Below are 26,631 nucleotides of genomic sequence, written 5' to 3'. Positions count from 1 at the left end.
TAACCATTAGTATTATGAATTATGAATAATCCATTATTATGAATTAGCCAGTATTATGATAATGTCATTGAACAGTCTTATTTAGGGTATACCTATATCCAATCCAGTTTACAATACACACACACACACACACACACACACACACACACACACACACACACACAGAGTAATGATGGAAGATTTTCATGTTTCACTTGTCTTGGGAGTGTTGATTCTGAGACATTTCTGAAAAACTGCTTTTTGTGAGCAAACTTTCAGAGCCCTAAACTCCTTGGGAAGAAATCCATTCTTGTTTTTTGTTTCAATCATTACTACTTGTTCTCGTTCTCCTTCTAGTGGAGGAAATCGAACAGATGAATAGTTTGTTCCAGCAGAAACAAAGAGAGCTGGTTCTGGCTGTGGCAAAAGTTGAGGAACTCACCAGACAATTGGAGATGCTGAAGAATGGTAGAATTGATGGATACCATGACAACCAGTCTGCAGTAGCTGAGCTCGATCGACTATACAAGGAACTGCAGGTAACTTTTTAATTAAAAACAAATAGAACTATTATTTTTAGTAAAAAGCACAGTGGCAGGGGCATAGAGATTTATGGATTGTCACTGCCAGGAAATACTGGTTATTTGTGGTTTCTCTTTAAAAAAAAAAAGCCATACTTGAAACAAAGCACAAACACTCCTTTCAAAAGCAAAACAGCACCCCATGTGGGAAATTTGTTGTATTCCTCATGACCACAGCCAGAAGTGGAGCAGGTGTCAGTTAGCTGTCATCTCGAGGATGGGAAATGACAGGACTTAATTTAGTCATGGTTTAGGGAGTATTTTTGTGATCTTAAAGGCTTATTTTCCCTATTCTTTACCTTCTCTTCACTTCACTTTATTCAGTTAAGAAACAAATTGAATCAGGAACAAAATGCCAAGCTGCAGCAGCAGAGGGAATGTTTGAACAAACGCAATTCAGAAGTGGCAGTCATGGACAAGCGTGTGAATGAGTTGCGGGACCGTCTGTGGAAGAAGAAGGCAGCACTGCAGCAAAAGGAAAATGGACCAGTAAGGCTGGGGGCTTGAGACCCAAGCTGGGGGAGGAGTGAAAAAAGACAGTGAGCCCACTGAGCTCACCTCTTCACACATAACCTGTTGAAAAGCTGAGCTAAACTTGGCTGGAAGGAAGGCAGCTAGTGCTGGATACTTAAAAAAAAAAGCACAGAAACCAGTTTCTTTTGCTGTCTGGTGCTGCTAATTGTATAGTGCTGCTTCTAATTCTGATGTTTGTTAATGCTGTGGTTGAGTCAGTTACAAAGGCGCTTTCATTCTGTTCTGGATCCTTACTTTTATTGCATAATCAACATATAGTTGGAAACTGAAATTTGCAATCAAGAATCCTTCAACTTTAAATGACCTTTTCTAATATATTAAAAGGTGTGATATGTTCTGTATCACTGAAGAAAATATGTCAATGCTTTTGTTCAGATTTCATCTGATGGGAACCTTCCTCAGCCAGTGGTGTCAGCTCCAAGTAGAGTGGCAGCAGTAGGTCCTTATATCCAGTCCTCCACTATGCCACGGATTCCCTCACGGCCAGAACTTCTGGTAAAAGCACCCTTTCCAGATGGCTCTTTAACTACACAGGCACCAGAGAATCTGCTCAAAACACAAACGCTACCTAATATGAGAGCTGCGACTGTCTCACAAGCAAAAGGTAGAGAGACTAGTTTGTTTTCTGAATAAGTTGGTTCTTTGATTTAGACTAATTTTGTTCAATTTTTAAAAATCTTTATTTGATAGCATGCTTACAGTGTTTACAGGGGAGGGAGATATGAATCTTCTGTTGGTGGATAAAAATGCCAAATGTTGATGTAGCCATATTCTGCCTTTTATAGTTGAAATTGACTTTCTTTCCTTGGTATTTTCAGTATTTGGAAATTCTTATATTAGGGTTCATAATAATGTGGAAAGAAAGTGGAGAAGTTCCTGAGTTGTCTTTGTTGATAGGAAATGCATCAGGAATTTTCAGAGGTAGTCTCACTATTTATTTTTGGATGGAAGGAATGGTTTTAAATCAGGACTTTGGTGATGAGAGAACATTGAAAGAAGAATCTGCTTTAAGATCTTTTTACCCAAGGACCCTGGAAAGAATAGTAGGAGTCATAAAAGTCTGTAAAGTTTTTCTTATCTCTATCTATAATTAATAAAGCTAAAAATTTTTCATTATCCTGAAGTCTTTACTAGCTGTGAAGAAATTTTGTCATAGAACAGATATATAGTTTTTCATTTGGTCTATCATAATAGAGATTATATCTAGTTTGAATTAGAGGAAAAAGCAAAATTACTGTTTTTGAATAGAATAAAATCTCATCAGTTTATGAAGAATTTGTTATAGTAACATGGATTAAATCTGAGTTCTTTTTCACTATATGCTTTTGAGATGATATTCTTTTTCTAGCATAGACAAAATGTAGAAGGAGATCCCTTCAGGCCATTTTAGAGGGGGCAAATTTGAAAACAAATATTTTATGATGAAACATTAATTAGAGTATTTAAATTTTGGACTAATTTTTTAAAAGGAGAAAAATATTTTCTTTCTCTAACAGTTTTCGATGGTTCCTTCTGGAATGGAAAAGTTTTGTATCCTGAGTTTTTCCAGAACAGATATCTAATTTCAAAGTGCTCTATTACATCTAAAAATAATAATTAACTTTGAACCAGAACTGTTTGGATCTAATATGATCAATTTATGTATATTATAATGTAAATAACATATAACTTATGCACATATAATTGGTAGCTATATACATTTTGTTTGTGTTTTAATTGTGAAATTAGAAATGAAGAAGTCCTTATATTTTAAGAAAGTAAACTTCCAGTTTGTAAAATGGCCCTTTAAAAAGCATTCAGAGGGGTGGCTAGGTGGCGTAGTGGATAAAGCACAGGCCTTGGAGTCAGGAATACCTGGGTTCAAATCCTGTCTCAGACACTTAATAATTACCTAGCTGTGTGGCCTTGGGCAAGCCACTTAACCCCATTTGCCTTGCAAAAACCTAAATAAATAAATAAAAAGCATTCAGAATGTTAGGGTACTAATAGCACCTTTTATATACTTTTAGCCTCTAAAGCCCATCAAGCTGGCCATGATTGGAGTCATTCAAACACAGATCCTTTTCCTCTCCAGAGCTCAGCCTCTCTACCTAAAAACTCAACGAACTCTGCTGAGCAAGGTAAGTTCTTTTGCAGAAGTAGCCAGGACCTTGGGGGGTATGTGTGTATGTGGTTTGTTGTGTTTTTTTTTTTTATAGTCTCATAAGTATATTTAAAATAGTGACTATGTAATTTTTTTCCATGTTCTCATTCAATGGTAGAACTTGGATATTGCTTCTGAGGCATGATGATGATGGTATCCTTATATTAGGTTAAAAGCATTTAGGATAGGTCCTTTTAATAAGATGTTATAGAAATAATTCTAACGTGTATGGGTAAAAATATTTTATAAAATGTTAACAAGAATTCTTTGCTTTCTTGTTCAGTTGATGATGGGGAGATTCCACTGAGGGAGAAAGAAAAGAAAGTGCGCCCCTTTTCAATGTTTGACACAGTAGACCAAGCTGCTGCTCCACCATCTTTTGGTATGCTAAGGAAAAATCAGAGCAGTGAAGACATTTTACGAGATGCTCAGGTCCGTAAATACACATCTTTAAAAGTTTGTTGAAAATGAGAATGTCTTGACTCTGTACTAGGTACTGATTACAAGTGATGTAGAAATGGAAGATGAGGGAATGAGGCATAAAGAAAATACTTCTCAGTTGAGAAACTAATTCTGAATTGTTTAAAGAAGATTTGGGGAACAAAGACTTTGACCATTGTTGGCAACCTCATGAATTCTGGGCCTTGTAACAAAACCTTAATTGTTACTTTCTGTGGAACCAGTGGAATACAGGAAAATGGTTTGAGTGTATGACAGTCATCTTTCTTCTTGGAACTTTCTTCTATTTTTAGGACAACTTAGTCATCTGCTCTAAAACTTTTCTAATGTTCCTAGATGATAGATTGTTTTTGTAAAGCATTTCTGAACACTAGAAAATAACATTAGTAATCACTATTGACATTTTATAATATTTTAAAGTTTGGATAGCACTTTACATTCACTCTTTTGAATTTGTCATTTTTCTTCTTCTACTCTTATTTTCTTAATAATATAATTTTAAACTTTTTTAAAACTCACTTCCTTTCTTCTAGGAATTCTAGTTGAACTTGTGCCCAAGCTGTGAGTTTTTCTTTAAGGTTTTGCTTGTAGTTTTGAAATTATACTCCTCTTCCAGGTTTGTGATGTCAGGAATTCCTGACATCAAATAATTCTTTAATTTGTTGTCTTCTTGGCTGATCTTGTGGCCAGGTTGGGATTTTGTGTTAGGGTCAAGCTCTATGTCCTTCTATGTCTTTCTTGCAGGTCTTTTGTGACCTTATGTTTTTCTAGCCTGCCTTTTCTGACCTTCTATTGGACCCTCTGTAAGACAGATCAGGGAAATGATATAAAAACTGCTCTGGGATTTTTAGATTCCATCTTCAATTTGAATCTTGGGCACCATACCTGCACATCTGCCTTTGAGTGATAGTTGATAGACAGTAGTAGGCTCCAGACACTGTCATCTGTCTGGAAGGCTAAGAAATTTCAACAGTAACTGGGTTGCTTTTTTTGACCTTGTTCTGATCCTAGTATGATTCTGTCTTCTATTTTGGGGAATTCAAAATTTGTCTCTTCACTAGGTGCCTTATGGGCTGAATCCATGCTTTTGGATCCCTTTGGAAAGTGTGTTACTCTCCTTAAGACTTATTTTGAATCTGATGTGCATGCAATTTCCATTTATGATATCTTTAAAAATAGTTTTCAATTTTGATCTTTAAGACTGCCTCTTGGGTTATTATTGGGAGAGGTGTAATGCAAAGGAAAAGTGATAAGAATCATAAAATGTGAATATTAAGTGGCTTGCCTAAGGCCACACAGCTAGGTAATTTTTAAGTGTCTGAGGCCGCATTTCAACTTGGGTACTCCTGAATCCAGGGCTGGTGTTCTATCTACTGTGCCACCTAGCCATCCCAAAATGTGAATTTTTTAAAAGATATTTAAAGATTTTATTTATTTTGAGTTTTACAATTTTCTCCCCTAATGTTACTTCTGTCCCCCAGGCCCCACAGAAGGCAGTTTGTCAGTCTTTACATTGTTTCCATGGTAGACATTGATCCAAATTAAATGTGATGAGAGAGAAATCATATCCTTAAGGAAGAAACATAAAGTAAAAGAGATAGCAAGATCAGACAATAAGATACCAGTTTTTTTCTAAATTAAAGGTAATAGTCCTTGGACTTTGTTCAAACTCCACAGTTCTTTCTCTGGATACAGATGGTATTCTCCATTGCAGACAGCCCCAAAATGTCCCTGATTGTTGCACTGATGGAATGAGTGAGTCCATCAAGGTTGAACATCACCCCCATGTTGCTGTTAGGGTGTACAGTGTTTTTCTGGTTCTGCTCATCTCACTCAGCATCAGTTCATGCAAATCCCTCCAGGCTTCCCTGAAATCCCATCTCTCCTGGTTTCTAGTAGAACAGTAGTGTTCCATGACATACAAAATGTGAATTTTTGAAATATGGTTTAATTTAGAAATAAAAACATTTGGTTCTCTTTTTCCCCTCTATCAAATTGTCAAGTTGTATGTGGATTTTAGCAATAGTAGGATCCCTTTTTTATTAGCATTTCATACTATATTTTCAGTCACCTACCTTTTCTTTCCTATGTATTGTGTGCTATTTATTTTATTTTGTATAGGCAAAAGTAATTGTGAGGTATTTTAAATTTTAACACTGTTTACTGAGAATGATTGTATCTTATAGTATTAAATTTTCTATACAGGACCAAGTTGACTCCATAATTCTTCATTTTACCTGTCTTGTTTTGTAGACTGCCAGCAAAAGTGTGGCGAAAGTACCTCCACCCGTTCCAACAAAACCCAAACAGATTAATTTGCCTTCATTTGGACAAACCAGTCCACCAGGGTCAGATAGTAAGCCCGATGGAAATCTTCAGAAGTTGACATCAAATGTTATATCCTGGGGAAACAAACAGAAATTAGTAGAGCCACAGCAGCTCCACCAGAGAGTTGCCCTGGCTCCAAGTGCACCTCCAGTTGGCCAGGACCAGGCACTTTCTCCAAGTTTCAAGCAGGACAGTCCACCTGCTGCAGCAGTTCGACCTTTTACCCCACAGCCTTCCAAAGAGACCTCTCTCCCACCCTTCCGAAAACCACAGACTGTTGCAGCAAGCTCAATATATTCCATGTATACTCAGCAGCCAGCTCCTGGAAAGAACTTCCCACAGGCTGTGCAAAGTTCTTTGTCCAAGACACATACCCGAGGCACTCATTTTTCAAGTGGTAAGGTTCTAGAATCATTTCTGTTGGCAGAAAGGGTGCTGACATTTCTTGATAGTCTTAATTTTGTTCAGGGACTAGAAGTTGGTAGATTGTATTTATATTAATAGTTTGCTTAATTCATGATTCCTGTTTTAATATGGGACAGCATTTCACAGATCTATCTTATGTAGAATTCAAGGGACCTTAGGGAGGACTGTACTCTAATTCTCCTTTGTTTACTTGTTTCTTAGACTGAGTGATATATTTTATAATACACCTTTAATGTGCCTGAAATACTTACAGTGAAGAAAGCACCTGTTAGATAGTTTTAGCTTAAGGACTTAAATATCGGCTCCTAAAGTCTGAAATGATTTCTAAATGAAATAATCTCTAAAAGCATTTTGAAAACTTGTTAAGTATAAAATGGTATGTTAAGTATGAAATAAAATGTTAAGTATGAAATAAATAAACACATGTTCTGACTAAGACACAATAGTAATGCCCACCAAGTTTTGTCTGAATAATAATGCCTAATTGTATTATGAAAAGAAGCAACTTTTCTGAGCTTAACATAAATTAGGGTGAATCTAAGGGAAATTGGTCAGAGCATTTAAAAGAATCAGAATATATTCTACCTCTTTCTATTCACTTTGTATTTTATTTTATTTAAATTCATTGTATTTTTTTTTAATAAGAATCTTCTTTCTCAAGATTTGCAGTGTTAAGAATAATAATGAAATTATTTAATGAAGCACAGAATATATTCTGTCTCCTTATTACATCATTTTATTTTAATTGGAATCTTTTTTCTCCAGATTTACACAGTATTGAGAGAAATAACATAATTTTGTAGGGAAGAGCAGTATAAATAGGAAGCCACTTTGGTATATATTCTTGGTGCTCAGGAAAGTTTTTTGAGCCAAATGAGAATGCTTCTGACTGAATGATTTTGAAAAGTTTGCATCATGAAATATATATTGCTTAATTTAATCTGGGACATGAAAGTTGTATTTTCTGCTTTTATGAATTGGATGTAAGATAAAAGTGGGAGTCTTACGTAGTATTGGTGTACTTTTAAAAACTATTTGTTGAAGAAGATATTTTAAAAGTCAAGATTACTTTTAACCAGTGAATTCATTAGTCAAAGCATAAGACTAATTCAGACTTTAATCTGAATGTAATATACATATTATATATATATATATATATATAATAGCTATTTCCAGCTAATTTTTCAGATACTTATCACTTTTTGTACTGTTCAGTTAAAAATATTAACAAGATCTTTTCTCTTCTAATTAGTCTATGGCAAACCTGTGATTGCTAGTGTTCAAAACCAACAACAGTCAGAAAATATCTATTCCAGTAGTCAGGGAAAGCCTGGCAGTCCGGAACTGGAAACAGAACCTATATCTTCAGCTCAGGAGAATCATGAAAATGAACGAATTCCTCGCCCACTCAGTCCAACAAAACTACTCCCCTTCTTATCCAACCCTTACCGAAATCAGAGTGATGCTGACTTGGAAGCTCTGCGGAAGAAACTATCAAATGCACCAAGGCCTCTAAAGAAGCGAAGCTCGATTACTGAGCCAGAGGGTCCAAATGGACCAAATATTCAGAAACTCTTGTATCAGAGGACCACTCTAGCTGCCATGGAAACTATTTCTACTCCATCTTACTCTTCCAAGCCAACTGTTGTGGTTGCCAGCCCTGAAAGCCCGGCTGAAATCCAGAATCCATATTTAAGTGCAGAACCAGAAAAGGAAGTGGTCTCTCTCTCTCCTGAACCAGTTTCCATAGAAGAAGTAGAAAGTGCCATTACAGAGGAAAATGAAATATCAGTGCCTACTCCTGATCTTGATTGTGTGACTGAGGGAATGCCAGATAACAATAGTCTTACTCATGTAGAAGAACCGAATTTAGAGGTATCTGTTCCACTAGAAGTATATTTGGAGGAGTACCCACCATATCCACCCCCACCATACCCATCTGGAGAACCAGAGGGATTAGGAGAAGATTCTTTTAGCTTGCGCCCTCCCGAAATCACTGGGCAGTTTTCTTTGCCTCCTGTAAGTAATGATACCTATTAGTAGATGTGTAGTTAAAAAGTTTATAAAATATAAGTTAAGAGATAAGATGATACTAATGCATTATAGAATTTTAAATTCTTTTTTTTTAAAGGTTTTTTGCAAGGAAAACAGGGTTAAGTGGCTTGCCCAAGGTCACACAGCTAGGTAATTATTAAGTGTCTGAGGCCGGATTTGAACTCAGGTGCTCCTGACTCCAGGGCCGGTGCCCTGTCCACTGCGCCACCTAGCCACCCCTAAATTCTATCATTATGATGACTTTTATACTCACTTATTGCTCAAGTATCAGGAAATAAGAAAGGGAGCTTGAGCTATATTAACTGAAACCAGTCCAAATTCAGACTTAGTGATTCAATATTATGGGTACTGTTACTCCTATAACTCCATTTTTGATTAACTAAAATGAAATATTAACTAGACCTTACCTGCTTTTCTGGGCAAGCATGTGATTACTAGTGTCCCAAATCACAATAGTCAGAAACTTTTCCAGGGATCAAAGAAAACCTGGCAGTCTAAGGGGAAAACTAAAACTAAATGCCAGTGTCTAAAAGTAGCTTTTTTTTCCTTTTACAGATTTTAGTGTCCTTTTCTTGGTAAACAGTCATTGAAATTTTTCCTTCTCAGTCTCAAATAGAGTGGAAGCTACATGTTTTTCCATTTCTGACTTACATAGTTCCTGGGAAAATGCCTATTGTATATATAGCTATCAGTTTTCCTATTTGGGTTCCATAAATTTATATACCTGTGTAGCCCTTATGCCTTTTATATCTATAAAAAACATTTTCTTAAAGAAAAACAAGTTCTTAGCCATTGCATGTTATGTGAAATGGATATTAATTGCCATTAAAATTTTTTTTGCTCATTGACCTCCCTTGAGGCAGCATAAAAGAAATATGTGAGGGAACCAGTAATTTTAGTTGATGGTAATAGATGATGGAAAATTTTATTATTCCATGTATAAGAGATCAATTAGCCAATAAACATTTTTTAGATGACTACTATGTATGTCTGGCATTGTTCTAGGGGATGCAAAGACAAAAATGAAAATAGTTTTTTCTTTCAAAGAATAGGAACTTAAAAATAAGAATTGTCATTCAATTTGTAGGATTCTGTTGGGAAAAAAAATTTTTAAAAATAGTAAGCTGGGGCAGCTAGGTGGCACCGTGGACAGGGCACCGGCCCTGGAGTCAGGAGCACCTGAGTTCAAATCCGGCCTCAGACACTTAATAATTACCTAGCTGTGGCCTTGGGCAAGCCACTTAACCCCATTGCCTTGGGAAAAAAAATAGTAAACGGAAAAATATTTTTAGTTTAGTTAATATTTATACACATATCCACACACACTTACTTTTTCCCCCTTTTTAAAAAAATCATGATATTTTAGAATGTTGATAAGCTTGATCATGTTTAGAATATATTCTTTTTATCATTATCTGTAATTGTCAATCCTTTTCACACTGTGCCAGTGGCACACTCAGAGAACACTGGTACTCTATAGTAATATCATCAAAGAAATTCCAACAAAACTCTGTAGGGCAGTCCACCCAGATTCCATGGGAAATATTTAACAAAATAAAAATACAATACAGCGTAGTGAACTCAAGGTTTTCTAAGTCAGACTGTCAATTGGTAGGGAGCTTTCTGAATGTGACAGCATTGCTTTATACTATCATTAGCTAATTTGAGTATTTATTAGAAACTTCTTCAGTATTCCTGCCCAACTTAAAAAAAACCCCCATAGAATTTGCCTTGCTAAGTCAAGTAGATAATTCACTTATTTGCTTCAACTGTGGCTAATTTTTGATGCTTCACAGAAAATCAGCTTTCTGCCACATCAGATTACACACCTGGCTTATTATATATTAATTGTGTTTTTAATAGTTTTTGTCCCAGTTATATGTTATTCATTAGAATTTGTTTCTGATTTTTAATCCTTACTTCTCAGGATAAGCCTTAACTCTGTGTGTTCTCTTTTCTTTCAGGGCAAAAGGACAAATTTGAGAAAAATTGGCTCAGAGAGAATTGCTCATGGAATGAGAGTGAAATTCAATCCACTTGCTTTACTTTTAGATTCATCTTTAGAAGGAGAATTTGACCTCGTGCAGAGAATTATTTATGAAGTACGTTTACAATTGGCAAATTGCTTTTAGACATGGCTTTTGGACATTGAATTCATTTTGAAAAATTACTAATTAAAAAATAGTAGTCTTAAATTGTTACAGGCTGAGCTAGAGCTCTTGGAACTTCAAAAATTGATGATCAGTTCTTTGACAGTATGGAAATTGGACATGGGGTCCTCTTAAGTCCTTTCATGTATCTCATGGAATAATAATACTATTGAAAAAACATTTATTAAATGTTCATATGCATTGGGTTTTTTAATGATGTTAGCTAATTTGATATAGTCCCAGATCTAATTATAGATTGGTAGCTGATGATCTAGATTATTTTTTCTTTGCTTTTTTTCTCCCTTTCCTGTATTGTAGAGGTCCTAACTAGAAATCTGTTTGATGAAAATTGAGGAGGAAGGAGAAACAAAAAGGATGCTAAAGTAACTTCTTTAGAAAAATTGTCCCCTCCCCAGCATTTATTATTGACTTTATTGTATTGTGCCATCACTTGATGTGTTTTTCTTATTTGTGCAATTTATTTTGGCAAGTTTTGATAGATGTTAATTTTATTTTTCTGTTTTGCAAGGCATTGGGGTTAAATAATTTGCCCAAGGTCATACAACTAGGTAATTATTGTCTGAGGCTGGATTTGAACTCACGTCCTCCTAATTCCAGGGCCAGTGCTCTATTGACTACACCTCCTAGCTGCTCCACATGGCATAGAATTTGAATGATTTTTTACCCCTCTTTTTGTTTTAAAGGTTGATGATCCCAGTCTACCTAATGATGAGGGTATTACAGCACTTCATAATGCTGTTTGTGCTGGTCACACAGAAATTGTGAAATTCCTGGTGCAGTTTGGTGTGAATGTAAATGCTGCAGATAGTGATGGATGGTAAGGATTGCTTTTAACCTACTGAGATGCTTTTCAAATGAAGTAATCTAGATTCAGAAAATTAGTTATTCATTGTTAATTATGCATCTCCTGTGTGCAAGACAGTTTATCAACAGGCTACTGCCTTCATAGTCCTTTTATCCTAGTTGATATAACTTCATGAAAGTGTGAACAATAGTAAAAATAATTCAAGATAATGTAAGTGGCATTGGGCAATACATAATTATCAAATAATTGATAATAGACCTTAAATGAGTTCAAAGAAAAGGTGAAATTGTCATCCAGTGTTTTATTAAGAACAGTGTTAAGGACAGTGAAATGTACAGCAGCTTCTATTTGGTCCATCTTGTAATTTATTTTCAACTCCTTTACAGTGTTTTTCCTTTTACATTCGTAAAAGGAGTTATGTTTTCCTTTTGGGATATTTGCTTAATAAATAAATGTTATTGATAAAAGAAAATAGTAAACCTTTGAAACTTCTGAAATGAAAACAATTCCTTTTCACTTCTCTAGCTCACCAAAGTGACAGGAACTTAGGAACTCCATTATTATTGTAATGCATTTTATAATATGATATCAAAATAAGGATGGCAAAAAAGGTGACTATTCACAAAATATATTAGGGTTAAAAAGAGTTTTGATCTCTCTCTCTCTTTGATCCCATTAACTATCATCCACAAGTCACAAGCATTTATTAAGTGTTTGTATGTTGGACACTGTGCTAATCACTGAGGATAAAAAGAAAAATAGTCCGTGTTGTTAAGGAGGGTCATGCAAACAGCTATGTACAACCATGAGATGTAGGGCAATCTGAGGGTAATCTCAGAAGAGTACATTAGCATTAAGAGACATTGGGAAGGTCAGAAACCTTGAGCAGAGTAGAGAAGGAACAGCATGTTAGTAGGCAGGGGTACAGTGATTATTCACTGTGACATAGGAACCATGTTGACCTTAAACTCAGACCATAGCAAAGGTCTATGGATGGGACTTTTATAAGTTAAAGTTAAAATATATAAAGCACTCAATACCTATTTTACTAATTTGAGGAATCTTAGATTAAGGGAGACATAAAGGAAAAGTCAAAATTATCAGGGTGAATCTGTATTTAAATGTCATATCCTGAAGAACCAGAGAAATTTCTTCTATGTAACTCTTAGGCTAAGGTCTTTTGAGTTTGGATTAAAGAGAGGGAATCAAAATGACCCCTCCCACCTCCTTTTATAACATGTATTATTTTGCCTTTCTATTGCTTGTGGATCATTTTAGAACATTAAGTTGTATAAACAATATTCTTGAGATGCTTCTAGGAGTCCTCTTTTCAAAAAAAATCCATTTATTCACTCATTCATTTATTTATTTGCTCACTCACTCATTTATTTATCTATCTATCTATCTATCTATCTATTTATTTATTTATTTTGAGTTTTGCGACTCCCCCCCCCCGCAATCTCGCTCCCCCCCCCCCCGAAGGCAATTTGCTAGTCTTTACATTGTTTCCATGGTATACATTGATCTAATTTGAATGTGGTGAGAGAGTAATCATATCCTTAAGAAAGAAAAATAAAGTATGAGATATCAAAATCACAAAACTCCCCCCCCAATTAAAGGTAATAGTCTTTAGTCTTTGTTCAAATTCCACAGTTCTTTCTCTGGATACAGATGGTATTCTCCATTCCAGGTACCCCAAAATTGTGCCTGATTGTTGCACTGAGGGTATGAGCAAGTCCATTAAGATTGATCATAACCCCCATGTTGCTGTTAGGGTATACAGTGTTTTTCTGGTTCTGCTCATCTCACTCAACATCAGTTCATGCAAATCCTTCCAGCTTCTCTGAATTCCCATCCCTCCTGGTTTCTAATAGAACAGTAGTGTTCTATCACATACATATTCCACAGTTTATTTATTTTCATTTTTTTTTAGGTTTGTGTAAGGCAAATGGTGTTAAGTGACCAAAGCCACACAGTTAGGTAATTATTAAGTGTCTGAGGCCAGATTTGAACTGAAGTACTCCTGACTTCAGGGCCAGTGCTCTATCCACTGCGCCACCTAGCTGCCCCTACACCACAGTTTATTAAGCCATTCTCCAATTGATAACACTCGATTTCCAATTCTTTGCCACCACAAACAGGGCTGCTGTGAATATTTTGTACAAGTGATCTTTTTACCCTTTTTCATAATCTCTTCAAGGTATAGGCCCAATAGTGATAATAATAGCTGGATCAAAGGGTATGCATATTTTTGTTGTCCTTTGGGCGTAATTCCAAATTGCTCTCCAGAAAGGTTAGATGAATTCTCAGCTCCAACAACAATATTAGTGTCCCAGATTTCCCACATCCCTTCCAACATTGATCAATGCAGGAGCCCTCTTAAAAATCTGTCCAACAAGGGAATCCAGTCCAACAGGGCAACCATTTAAAAAAACCCAAGCCATTGGCTAGTCTTGTTCAAAGTGAAATAACTTGATTTTTTCCATTTGGTAGTCTTTAATAATTAATGGGTCAGGTGTCTTTGTTTTTAGCTGGTTGAAAATAGGATTTTCACATGAGTAGTTTAATGATTTAATCCCCAGTATCTTCTAGGCCAGTGATTCTGTCAGTATAGGGGATTCTTGCCTTTCCACCAATGCAGATAAACCATTCTTTTTTATTAGTCTTAGAGAGGTGAGTGGTATGCCCTGAGAGACACAGAAAATAGTGGTTTGGGAGCCTGAAAACATGAATTTTCATTTTGCCTCTGCCTTTTACTACTTTGTGACCTTATGTAAGTGCCTCTATCAGTTTGGTGCCTGGTTTCCTTAATCTTGAGAATGAAGATGAATTAAATAATCTTCAATCCCTTCTACTTTTTGTCTTGGTATGCCCAAAACCTAACAGATCAACAAACTACGTAGCAGACCCATAATAAATTCATTTTTCTTCCTTAAAATCCTATTCTCTTAGCTCATTGTGGTTTGGAAATTAATGAAGTTGGCTAATTAGATATAGTCCCTATATCTAATTATAGGATTCAATGGTTGATGACCTAGAATATTTTTCTTTGCTTTTTCTCCCTTTCTTGTATTATACAGATCTTACCTGATGATGAAAAGTGAGGAAGAAGGAGAAACAAAAAGGAATTGGAGGTTATTTAACAAAAAGAATGTTTAAGTAATTTCTTTAGAAAAAAGTTCTCTCCCACTCATTCATTTTTAAAAATTAATATTTAATTTTTTTCCGATTATATACATTAGTAGTTTCTACCCATCATTTTCTGTTAGGTTTTGAATTTTATGATCTTTCCTCCATCCTCCCTTCCCTCCCCCATCCCCCCCACAGAAGGCAGTCTTGTAATCTTTACATTGTGTCCATGCTATACATTGATCGAAATTGAATATGTTGTGAGAGAAATCATATCCTTGAGGAGAAAATAAAATATGAAAGATAGCAAAATTATGTAGTACATAAGACACTTTTTTTTTTAGGTTTTTGCAAAGCAAATGGGGTTAATTGGCTTGTCCAAGGCCACACAACTAGATAATTATTAAGTGTCTGAGGCTGGATTTGAACTCAGGTACTCCTGACTCTAGGGCCGGTGCTCTATCCACTGCGCCACCTAGCTGTCCCACTTTTTTTTAAATAAAAAAATTGAAGGTAATAGACTTTAATCTTTGTTTAAACTCTACAGTTCTTTCTCTGGGTACAGATGGTATTCTCTGTCGCTGGTGCACTAAAATTGTCCCTGATTGTTGCAGTGATGGAATGAGCAGGTCCAATAAGATTGATCATCACCCCCATGTTGACGTTACAGTGTTGTTGTGGTGGTGTACAGTGTTCTGGTTCTGCTCATCTAACTCATAATCAATTCATGCAAGTCTTTCCGGACTTCTCTGAATTCTATCACAATTTCCTCAGCCATTCCCCAATTGATGGACATTCACTTGATTTCCAATTCTTTGCCATCGCAAACAGGGCTGCTGTGAATATTTTTGTATAAGTGATATTTTTACCCTTTTTCATAATCTCTTCAGGGTGTAGACCCAGTAGTGGTATTGCTGGGCATAATTCCAGATTGCTCTCCATAAAGGTTGGATGAATTCATAACTCCACCAACAATTTATTATTGGTATCACATTCAATTTGGATCAGTGTATACCATGGAAACAATGTAAAGATTGGCAAATTGCCTTCTGTGGGGGGTGGGAAGTAAGATTGGGGGAAAAATTGTAAAACTCAAAAATCTTTAAAAAATAAACATTAGTGTATTATTGTACCAGATTTCCCACATCCTTTCTAATATTGAACGTAGTCCTTTCTGGTCATATTGGCCAATCTGATACCATCTATTTATTTTTTACTTTATTGCACTGTGCTGTCACTTCATGTGATGGGTTTTCTTATTTGTGCAATTAATTTTGGTAAAGTGTCACACATGAAGAATACATCAGAATTGGGGGCAGAACCTAGGTTGACTTACTCCTAAGCAGGCCACCTACACATTGTGTTACATCATCTTTAATCTCTAGAATTGGGCACAGGACAATTCCCTGTTGAATAAAATGTATTTCTGAACCCAGTTCTCTGTGTGTGTAAAGTCTTTCTTCCTTCCTTCCTTCTCCTTATTTGTGCAGATATCTACTTGTGTGCTTGGATTATTTGAGATGATTTTCCCCTAACCTTTCTTTCCCTTATCCTCTGTGTATTTCTCTTCCCCACTCTTTACAGTATTTTTTATAAGATCAATTCTGGGGTTTCTAATTAGATTTTCTCTATGAGCTATGATAATGATAGAGTTCACAGGGGATGTATATCGTCTCATATTTGAATGAAAGTAGTTAATCCTTTATCATTGTCTATTTGTGTTTTACTTTTTTTACATTTCTCTTTAATTCTTGTGTTAGAATTTCACAGTTCCTATGCAACTTGTCTTTTCATCAGAAATGCTTAGAAGGTTTTTATTTCATTAAATCCTGTTTTTCCTTTGTAATTATTAGTCAGTTTTGCTGAGTATGCTCTTGGAATGTAAGCCCATACCTTTTACCTTCTGGAATATATTACAAGTTCTTTGCTCCTTTAGGGGTTGGATTCATCATGTGTGATCCTGTGACTCCTTGGTATTTGAATTCTTGATTTCTGGTCACTTGCAGTTTTTTTTTCCTTTGACCTGACTAAGAAGCTCTGGATTTTGGCTTTGCTGTTCCTGCAAATTTTCATTTTGGTGTGGTGACTGGTGTGGTAGATTCTGTCTGTTTCTATTTTGCCTACTGATTCTAAGAAATCTGAGCAATTTTAAGATTTCTCTGAAGATGATTACTAAGCTTTTTTTTAGTCATGGCATTTTATAGTCCAGTGATAATGGAATTTTATTTCTCCTTGATCTGTTTTTGTGTTACGTTGGTCAATTGTTTTTGCTATGACATACTTTATATTTTTTTCTTTTTTTGTTATTTTGACTGTTTTGATCTTTCTTGTTGTTTCATAGAATCATTGATTACTATTTGGTCCATTTCTCTTTCACAGTGCTTGTTGCTTGGACAAGGTCTTGTGCCAAGCTTTTATTTCCTTTTTCAATTTTTTCTTCCATAATTGGTTTCTTTTCCAATTTTTTTTTCACTTGCTCTCATTTCATTAGGAGAAAAAAAACCCATTTTAAACCTATCTTTTCTAGGAATTCTAGGGGAGTTTGTACCCAATGTTTTTCTTTGAGGATTTGCTTGTAAAATTTTTTTTTTTTTAAGGCTTTTGCTAGGCAATGGGGTTAAGTGGCTTTCCGAAGGCCACACAGCTTAGGTAATTAAGTGTCTGAGGCTGGATTTGAACACAGGTACTCCTGACTCCAGGGCCGGTGCTCTATGCACTACACCACCTAGGCCGCCCCTTGTAGATGTTTTGGAATCATTCACTTCTGGGTTTGTCTTGAGTGCCTCCATAATAACTCTTTATGGTGGGATTCTTTCTGTTTGGTGGGATTCTTCCAGCCTCTTTTCTGATTTTTAGACTTGATGTTAAAAGCTGGGAAGGTCTGGGCAAGTCTCCTTGCAACTTTCTTGGGATATTGAATGTTGTATTATTTCCAGAATCGCAGAGAGTGACTGGGAATCTATGATTTTTCAGTGTTCCAAGAACCAGGGGCTAAATGTGATTACAGACCTGCTGGTCTGAGTTTTGCAAGTTCCTAACCTGGATTGAATCTAAACAACAGTAGATTAAGAAACTGCTATTTTTTACCCCATCAGATAATTGGGAAGCTCTGTTAGTTGAGTGTCAGAATTGTTAGTTCCCTTTTGATTGCAACTCATCATAATTATTCCTCAGTAGGCATTAGACTTGGTGAGAGGCTAAAACTGAGACCCTGCTTTGCTGGCATCTGAGCTTCCTCCTTTCTTCATGTACCATTCATTGCCTCTGGGAGTTCTCCTAAGTGAGGATCATTTTTCTCAATCCACCCTGTATCTGTGACCCAGACCTGGGCAATCAACAGCAAAGCTGCTGGTTGTTACCTGTTTTCATCTCCATGCTTGAATCTTAATGCTGGGGGGTGCCCTGGTTTAGGTCTGGGATGTCCTCTTGCCCTAGTTCACACACAGTCTCTCTTTTGGTACCCAGCAGTAGGGTTCTGCCTTTTCTTATATCCCATACTTCCCTTTTAAGATGATCTTTTATATACTTTGTATATATATTATAGTTACCTTTATCTGTTATTTCTACAATTAAAATGTAAACTCCTTGAAGAGAGTGATTATTTTCACTTTCTTTGCATTCCCAATACTTGGCATGGAGGAATAAATGCTTGTTGATTGATTTTAGGTCTATGTTTAATTGGTGCATATAAAATGTTTCTGCTGCTAAGTAAGGTGCTTTTGGGAAAGACTACCAATGCAGAAGATAGATTTAAACAAAGTTGCTTCTTCAAATATGTTTGTAGAACAGCTTTCATTGAAATTTGCAAAAGCACTTTTAATTTGCGTATGAATCTCCTTTCTCATAGGACTCCGTTGCACTGTGCTGCCTCTTGTAACAATGTGCAAGTGTGTAAGTTTCTGGTAGAATCAGGAGCTGCTGTTTTTGCTATGACTTACAGCGACATGCAGACTGCTGCAGATAAATGTGAGGAAATGGAAGAAGGCTATACTCAGTGCTCGCAGTTTCTGTATGGTATGTATTATTTCAGTCATTAGATTTATTGGTTTCAGCCTGAATTTCTGTTGTCCCTAGTCATCTGGATAATGAGTTAGGTTTTTAAATACTGATAATGTCTAATAAGTAAAGTAGCCTAGGTTTTTTCCAAACCTTAAATAGTTAACTTTTCCCATGCTCTAGCAAGAATGTCCCTATCCTGACTTTTCAGGCACAGAAAGTAGTGGTTTGGGAGCCTGGAGGCTTGAATTTTCATTTTGCTTCTGCCTCTTACTACTTTGTGTCCTTATATAAGTCCCTGTATCAGTTTGAGACTGAGTTTCATCTTCAAAATGAATATGAATTAGATAATCTCTGTAAAACCTTCTACTTTTTGTTTTGGTATGCCCAGCACCTAGCAGATCTTCTTGCATGTTAGTAGACCCATAAAAAAGTTCGTCTTCCCTAAAATCCCATTCTCTTACCTCATTGGGGTGTGAAAATGTGACCCTGGGTTCTCTTGGGCTGTTCTGGCAAGTCCTTATAAAGGTAGAAAAATTGTTTGAAGTTTTAATCACAGAGGAGCTATGATCTGTTTTTCTAGATAAGAGTACCTCCAACCAGTAAAATCATGAGACATTGAGTCATAGCTCTTGAAGTCATTGAGCTTAAGATTTAAATAAACACTTAAGAACTTAAAATAAATTTTGGTCTTAACAATGTGAGTTTCCCTCAAATGATTTTTAGTCAATAGCCAGTCATTAAGCATTTATTAAGCACTTTGGTATTCTATTAAACACCAGGGATACAAAGAGGTAGATCACAGATCTGTCCATTTCATACCCCAACCATTCTTCATACTGTGAGACTCCTGTTCTTTCCTCCCATTAATCTCTTTAGAAGAATTCTTTGTTCTGTGGGCTTTCTCCCATGACTTTTGACCATCATTGGTATGTCATCCTTTACTCTCAACCATACGTGGTCAATCTCTTTAATGTTCTCTTTGCACATTTCCTTGAATTTTGTTTGCAGTTCATTATTTGCAATATGCCGCAGAATATTTATACTCACAGTGCACACTTTCATTATTCCTTTGCAATTTGATTCAAAAGAGATTGCTGTAATCCATGGTTTGCAGCTATGTACCATTACTGGAATAATTTTGGTGCCAAAAAAATTAGAATTTTATTTCAGAGAACAATTTGGACTCTTTGAAAGCTCTGCACAAATTTCCAAATGCAAAATAGACTACTTTCTTCCTGTTCACTTCTAAATACACTACATCAGCTTATTAAAGAGTGGATTTGCGATCTAACTTTGTTAAAAGTAGTGATCGTGAATTAATTTGCCATATATACTATAGTATTCTGAAACTTGATGCAATCAGTACAATGTCATTTATAAAGCTGTAGCATCTTGCCATCTTTTTGAATTCCATTTGGACTCTGTAAAGATTATTTTCTGTTAAAAGTGGTAGATAGCTTTGGTAAACAATGCCTGTCCTCTATGCGTCTCTTGATTTTGATAGAAAAATATAAGTAAAGCTACTACTGTGGTTGCCTCTATTAGTTAATCTTGCATGATCTTAATATGCTTGGGTGGCAGTATTTTTATATGGTGCTTTAGAATGCTTTAGAAAATTGTCAAGTGAGTTTTTATTAATATCAGTAGGATGTTGTATTCTTTGCATTAAATTATGTGACTTGAAAGATTTCATCTGATGAATATTATTTGAAAAGCCTACCTATTTTCATGGAAGGTTTTACAGAACTTAAACAGGCTAATGAGTTACGAGTTATGATGACCTCCTCCCCTCCCCTCCCACTAGTTATCTTTCTCTTTTACAGATAGCTTAAACATCTCTTAATTTCAAAATTATTGTCTCTTGGTAATTTTTTTCCATGTGGACTTGTTTTGTTTACTTGTTCTGAGGTATTGAGTCCAAATGTGATTGTTTCACTGTCATAGATAAAATTTAATTGTTGTGTAAGTGCTGATATAAGTTCATTCCATTTTACATCTGTTTATTCCCTGGTTGGTTATCTAGTTTTGTTTTAAAATTCTTTTCTGGTCTCTTGCCAAACTTTCTGTACTTCAAGAAGATGGAAAGTTAGGATTGGACCACATTGGGAAGAATTTTAAAATGTCAGAATTCATATATAATTCCTAGAGCCAACAGGAAGCCACTAGAGTTTTCAGTGGGGACAGGACATGTGACATAATTTGGAGACCCTGTGAATAATCAAGTGGAAGCTTGAGGTAGGAAAATTGTTTTACCATGTGCCGTTGTTTTAATAAGAGGCTGTTTGTTATTGTTCAGTTTTTTTCATTCCTGTCCCCATTTGAGGTTTTTTTTGATTCAGAAAATGGAGTGATTTGCCATTTCCTTCTCCTGTTTGTTTTATATTTGAGGAAACTGAGGCAAACAGGGTTAAGTGACTTGCCCAGGTCACACAGCTAGTAAGTATCTGAAACTAATAACATAGTCCAAAGAATTCATATAGTGGTGATAACTTTTTTTTTATTTTTATGTAGCCAGACTTCTCCCTGGAACAGCAGATTTTCCTGCCATTTCCAGGACTATAAATAAACTTTCCAGGTTGGTAGAGTCTGTTCTCATATCCTTTGAGTAGCTCATACCACAGTGGGATAGTTTTCCCCCTCAGGTCTTTAGTAGATCACTGAAGTAATAGTATTTTTAAGTGACTGAAATTGGACAACAAAAGGTAAATCATTGTAAAATTGTGACCATAGTGGACATCCTTAGACTAAAGACAAAGCAACTGAGATGTAGAAGAGAAAGACATATACATACACATTCTATAAACCATATGTAGGAAATAGAGGCCAAAGTTATTTCTTTTTCTTTAAATTTAATTTTATTTTACAATTACATGCAAAAATAGTTTTCAATATTCATCCATTTGCAGATTTATGAGTTCCACACTTTTCTACCACTTCTTTTCTGTTCTGTTTCCCCATGGTGGTGAACGAGCTCATAAAAGTTGTAGTTTTACATGTTGTTAAAGTATACAATCTTCTCTCAGTTCTGTTTACTTTAAACAGCATTAGCTCATGCAAGTCTTCCCATGCTTTTCTAAAGTCTTGCCTCTCATGATTTCTTATAGAACAATAGTACTTCACTGCTATAAATATTTTTGTACATGTGGGACTTTTCCTGTTTTTTATGATTCTTTTTGGCTTATAGACCCAGTGGTGGGATTCAGCCATTTCACATCAGGTTTGGTAGACCTGATACCTAATTTTGTGTTGAGTTCAGCAAATTGGTTGTTAATTTATTTGAATCCTACCACTGTGTAGACCTACTAGTGAGATTACAGGGTCAAAAGGTATGCACAGTTTTATTGCCCTTTGGGTATAGTTCCAGAATGGTTGAATCAGTTCATAATTCCACAATACCATTTTCTCTCCAACATTGATCATTTTCCTTTTTTGTCATTTTAACAAATCTGATAGATGAGGTGGTTCCTCAGAATTGTTTTAATTTGCATTACTCTAATCAATGATGATTTGGAGCTGTTTTTATATTACTAAAATATATAGCTTTAATTTCTTCATCTGAAAATTGTCTGTTCATATCCTTTGACCGTGACTTGTAATCTTATAAATTTGATTCAGTTCTCTATATTAATTTTAGAAGTGCATCCTTTATCAGAAACACTAGCTGTGAAAATTGTTTCCCAGCTTTCTACATTCCTTCTATTCCTGACTGCATTGATTTTATTTGTGCAAAAACCTTAATTAATATGGTCAAAACCATCCCTTTTGCAGTTTATACTGTGTTCTATCTTTTGATTCATCAAAAACTTCTCCCTTCTCCATAGATCCAATAGAATGTTTCTTGTTCTCTTAATTTATCAGTGGTATCACCCTTTAAGTCTTAATCCTGCACCCATTGTGACCTTATTTTGTGTGTGTGTGTATGATTACCATAGTTATTTACTGCCGTTTCTTTTGTACCCAATTTAATCAGCTGATCCATTTTTCGATTTCTTTGCCGGTACCAGACAGTGTTGACGACTGCTGCATTATTTTTTATTTTTAGGTTTTTGCAAGGCAGTGGGGTTAAGTGGCTTGCCCAAGGCCACAGCAGCTAGGTAGTTATTTGAACTCAGGTACTCCAGACTCCAGGACCAGTGCTCCATCCACTGTACCACCTAGGCCCCCCCCCCCCCCCCCCCCCCCCCCCAATACCACCTAGCCGCCCTCTGACTGCTGCTTTATAATAATAGTTTTAGATCTGGTACAGTTACCGACTTGCAATCCCCCCCCCCCAATTTATTTATTTTTGAATTTTACAATTTTTTCTTTTGAGAAAACCAAGGCACAGAGAAGTTTGAGCGACTTGTCTGATGAAATAGCCCTCCCAAGAATCTTTTTTCCCCCCCCTCAGAAACAGTAGTCTGGCAAATGTAGAGTTAAATTATAATTTAGTCTAATTATACTTAACTGTCATGCTTTGATTGTTCTGTTCAGATGAGGTTTGAAACTCACTTTCCTCCATTAGGAGAAACTTGATCCCTCCAAGGAGGTAAATTGGCAGTGTCTTTTGTAAACCTTGGATTTCTAATTTCCTTGCTGTCTTGATGGCTAATGAAATGTCCTAGTACAACTTATTTGGTAATAATGCTGCGCTTGTGATAACTGACATAGGGAGTTATAAACATCTTGTTCAGCCTTCAGTTTAACTGAAGACTCATGTTTGCAGCACTTTTATTTTTTCCTTACACAGTGATGTGTTGGTCATTACAATTCTCAACTTACAGTGACTTACAAATTTTGATATTCTATTATTTGTATGGCTTACAAAATTTGGTATTCTACTGTCATGTGAGTCAACATGCAGAAATTTATTTAAATTACTTGATGCACAAATTTACAGACTGTAAATGCAAACTTTTTTTTTGCAATTCAAGGTTGAATAACTTAACCCAATGGTATTAGGGAAAACTGGGGTAAGAGGGGAAAAAAAAATCAGGTTCCTAATGCTTGGATTCAATTTGTATTCTTTGTAGGCTGGTGGCAAGATTTACTAAATCTTGCCAATCTTAGAAGAGAAATTCTGCAATTCAGCTCTTCTAGATGCTGGAACTCACTTTTAGACACTGTTCTTAAGCTTTATAGAACTAAATTGTAAAGCTGTTGAGTGTTAACCAGCCAGATACTATATTGCTATATTATCAGGTTAGTTATCTATAGATGTTATCCCTTAGCTTCAAGACTCAACTACGTATGAAAGAGAAAATGTTTGGATTTTGAAGATGCAGAGGTGGAAATAATAGTTTATTCTGACTTGCTCAGAATCTTATCAGATTGTAGATAATTAAGTTCTTCAGATCACATTTTTTTCCTTTTAAGTCTTCTGGCTCTTTAAAGCACTGCAACTAAAAAGTTGGAAAGCTTAAAGAGAAATATGGAAGTCAAAAGCAATTTGGATATTAATTTGATGCAGTAGAAAATGAGCTGATTTGCAGTCAAAGGCATTGGATCTGAATCTTGCTTTTTCTTTCTTCCTGTTTGACCTAGAATGAACGAATAAAAACATTTATTAAGTGTTGACTAGAATACAAGCTAAAATTCATAAAGCACTTTAATATTTGCAAAGCACTTTACATTGATTTTCTTATGTGATCCGCACAACACCCTTGGGGTACTATTGTCCTACCTTTTTACGGATGAGGAAAAGGCTGAAGGAAATGAAGTGATTTGCCTCAGTCAAATAGATAGAAGCAAGATTGGAGTTCAAATCTCCCTGTCTCTGTGTCTGTCCATTGTTCCACCTAGCTAACTCTTCAGTGCAAAACATTGGACTAAGGATAAAAATGAAAAGGAAATACAACCTCTGTTTTCAAGAGAGCTCAAGGGGAAACCACATTTAGAGAAAGTTTCAGCTGCAAGCAAAATAGAAAGCCTATTGGTCCATAGAGTGTATTGGTAAGACAGATGGTGTGGTGAGAAGATCCGACTACCTCTGCCCCCATGTAAGTTAATCTAGTATTTCCTTAAAATGTCCTGAAACTATTGTTGAGATTTGATTGCCTCAGCTGAGGGGCAAAAGGTAAGACTGTTGACATTATTTTCTGGTCAGTTGAACACAAAACCATAAATTATTGGTGCAAAAATAGTAACATTCCAGTATATACCCAGTCCCTGTTCCTTGGCTGTTATATAACTAGATAGTACCGAGACTTGAATTATGTAAAGGCAGGTTATAGCTTTTCTTTTCAATTCAACATCTCAGTAACTTTGTTCTTTTTTTGTTCCTAGGAGTTCAGGAGAAAATGGGCATAATGAATAAAGGTGTCATTTATGCTTTATGGGATTATGAACCTCAAAATGATGATGAACTGCCCATGAAAGAAGGAGACTGTATGACAATCATCCGAAGGGAAGATGAAGATGAAATTGAATGGTGGTGGGCACGACTCAATGACAAAGAAGGATACGTGCCTCGGAATTTGCTGGGGGTAAGTGACTTCTTTATTAAAGGATGTTTCTCATTAAGGTTTTGGAGCGAGGGGGCTTTGAAAAAGGTGCAGGATAATAGTATTCTCACATGATTCCCCTTGAGAGTAGGCTATTTGTAGCTTTGGAAAAGAGTGAAGTTATTCAGTCCAAGTGGGAATTGAGCCAGTGACTTTGACCTTATTAACATTATGCTCTGAATCTCTGAATATCCATTATAGATTGTCCTAGATTTATGGGCCTTATAAAGGGAACAGAAGGCAGTGGAGCTTAGATCAAATAATAGAAGGAGGCTGAATACAAGAAATCAAATGACGTAAGAGCCTTTTCTTTTTCTGGACCAGAGCTGTGATTTGATTATTGTAGGGAGCTCCTTAGGAGGTACTTTTATCAGTGCAGATCCTCTGCAGTTTGGGGTCTTGTTGAGCTTCACTGAAAGATTAAGGGACCCACCTGGGGATTACCCAGTCCATCTATGTGAGAGGTGGTACTGACTGTATCCACTTTACTACAGGAATAAGAACATAAGAAATTTATCATGGTTTCTTAGTATTGTGGACCTGCTGACTATAAGAGATTGGTTTAGCAGCATTTTTAGGAAGAGGGAGAGATGCAGTCTGGCAGAAGTATGGGAAAGTGCATTCAAAGTGAAAAAAATTATGTTACAAGCACAGCATGCCCATTTTAATTATTTGAAGTTTCTTTTAGTTTTGTTATACTATGACCTGGTACTTTGGGGAAAAAAATAAGTTGAGATTTGATAGACTGGGTAGCAATGCCAACTAATTCTATGATGGTTTCTTAAAATTAATGCTTGAGAAATCTAATATTGCATGTTAGTTTTGATTATAAAAAGTAATTAGCTAGGGGAGAAAAGGCAGAAGCAACTTTGATATCTCCTCAGGATCACACAGTTAGCAAATGTCAGAACCTGGATTTGAATTCAAGTCTTCTTGGCTCAAGGTCCTGAACTTCCATCCATTTAGACCATGAGGCAGTGAGGATGCCTAGATATTGTAGTCCAGGTAAAAAAGATTAGGGCAAGAATCAAGGTTGTACTTGTGGGAATGGTAAGGCCTTGCATTTAAAATTGCAGGACTGACTAATGAATTTGTACCAATAATAAAGAAAAGAGTAGGTGAAATTATTTTCTAATTTAGAAATCATTTTCGACTGTACTTTATCTTGTTCCTCTGTCCTTTATCCATCATGTGTATTAGGAATGCAACGTGCCTTCCTTGTCTAACAAAATTTTTAATTAAAACACTATGCTATTTCATGTAGGTTATGTATTGAAACAGACTCTAACTTTACCATAAAGTTAGGAATGAAAAGGTTATGCTGTAATCCACAAGTGTCTTTCAAATGTCAACTGAAAATGTGAAAAATGTCTTCAAAGAATTTTACTTTTTTTTTAGGCTTATGAAGGAAGGAAATTGGCATTAGTAGTAGAAGTGGTAATTGTACTTTTTTTCTGTAACACAATACAGTTTGAGTGTCCCATTTGTTCGCCCCCCCCAACTAATCCTGTGATTTATATACAGAAATTGAAGCTGAGTG

At 35.8% G+C, this 26,631-nt stretch overlaps 1 protein-coding gene across 5 annotated transcripts in view; it reads left to right on the top strand.

Annotated features, from left to right (window-relative positions):
- TP53BP2 (tumor protein p53 binding protein 2) overlaps nucleotides 1–26,631 on the top strand; it is a 98,354-nt gene that overhangs the window by 63,884 nt on the left and 7,839 nt on the right. For 4 of the 5 annotated variants that reach the window (XM_074222770.1, XM_074222773.1, XM_074222771.1 and 1 more), the window contains exons 7-17: nucleotides 337–518; nucleotides 885–1,049; nucleotides 1,470–1,698; nucleotides 3,104–3,214; nucleotides 3,521–3,669; nucleotides 5,950–6,421; nucleotides 7,703–8,469; nucleotides 10,470–10,607; nucleotides 11,360–11,493; nucleotides 18,458–18,624; nucleotides 24,874–25,073. In XM_074222770.1, coding sequence (XP_074078871.1) covers nucleotides 337–518; nucleotides 885–1,049; nucleotides 1,470–1,698; nucleotides 3,104–3,214; nucleotides 3,521–3,669; nucleotides 5,950–6,421; nucleotides 7,703–8,469; nucleotides 10,470–10,607; nucleotides 11,360–11,493; nucleotides 18,458–18,624; nucleotides 24,874–25,073 — 2,714 coding nt within the window. The other variant, XM_074222774.1, reaches the window with a different exon arrangement.

Source organism: Macrotis lagotis, chromosome 2 (genome assembly GCF_037893015.1).
Source record: "Macrotis lagotis isolate mMagLag1 chromosome 2, bilby.v1.9.chrom.fasta, whole genome shotgun sequence".
Lineage (NCBI taxonomy): Eukaryota > Metazoa > Chordata > Mammalia > Peramelemorphia > Peramelidae > Macrotis > Macrotis lagotis.
The sequence above is the reverse complement of the archived record's forward strand: the minus strand, read 5'-3'. Positions and strand labels throughout refer to the sequence as shown.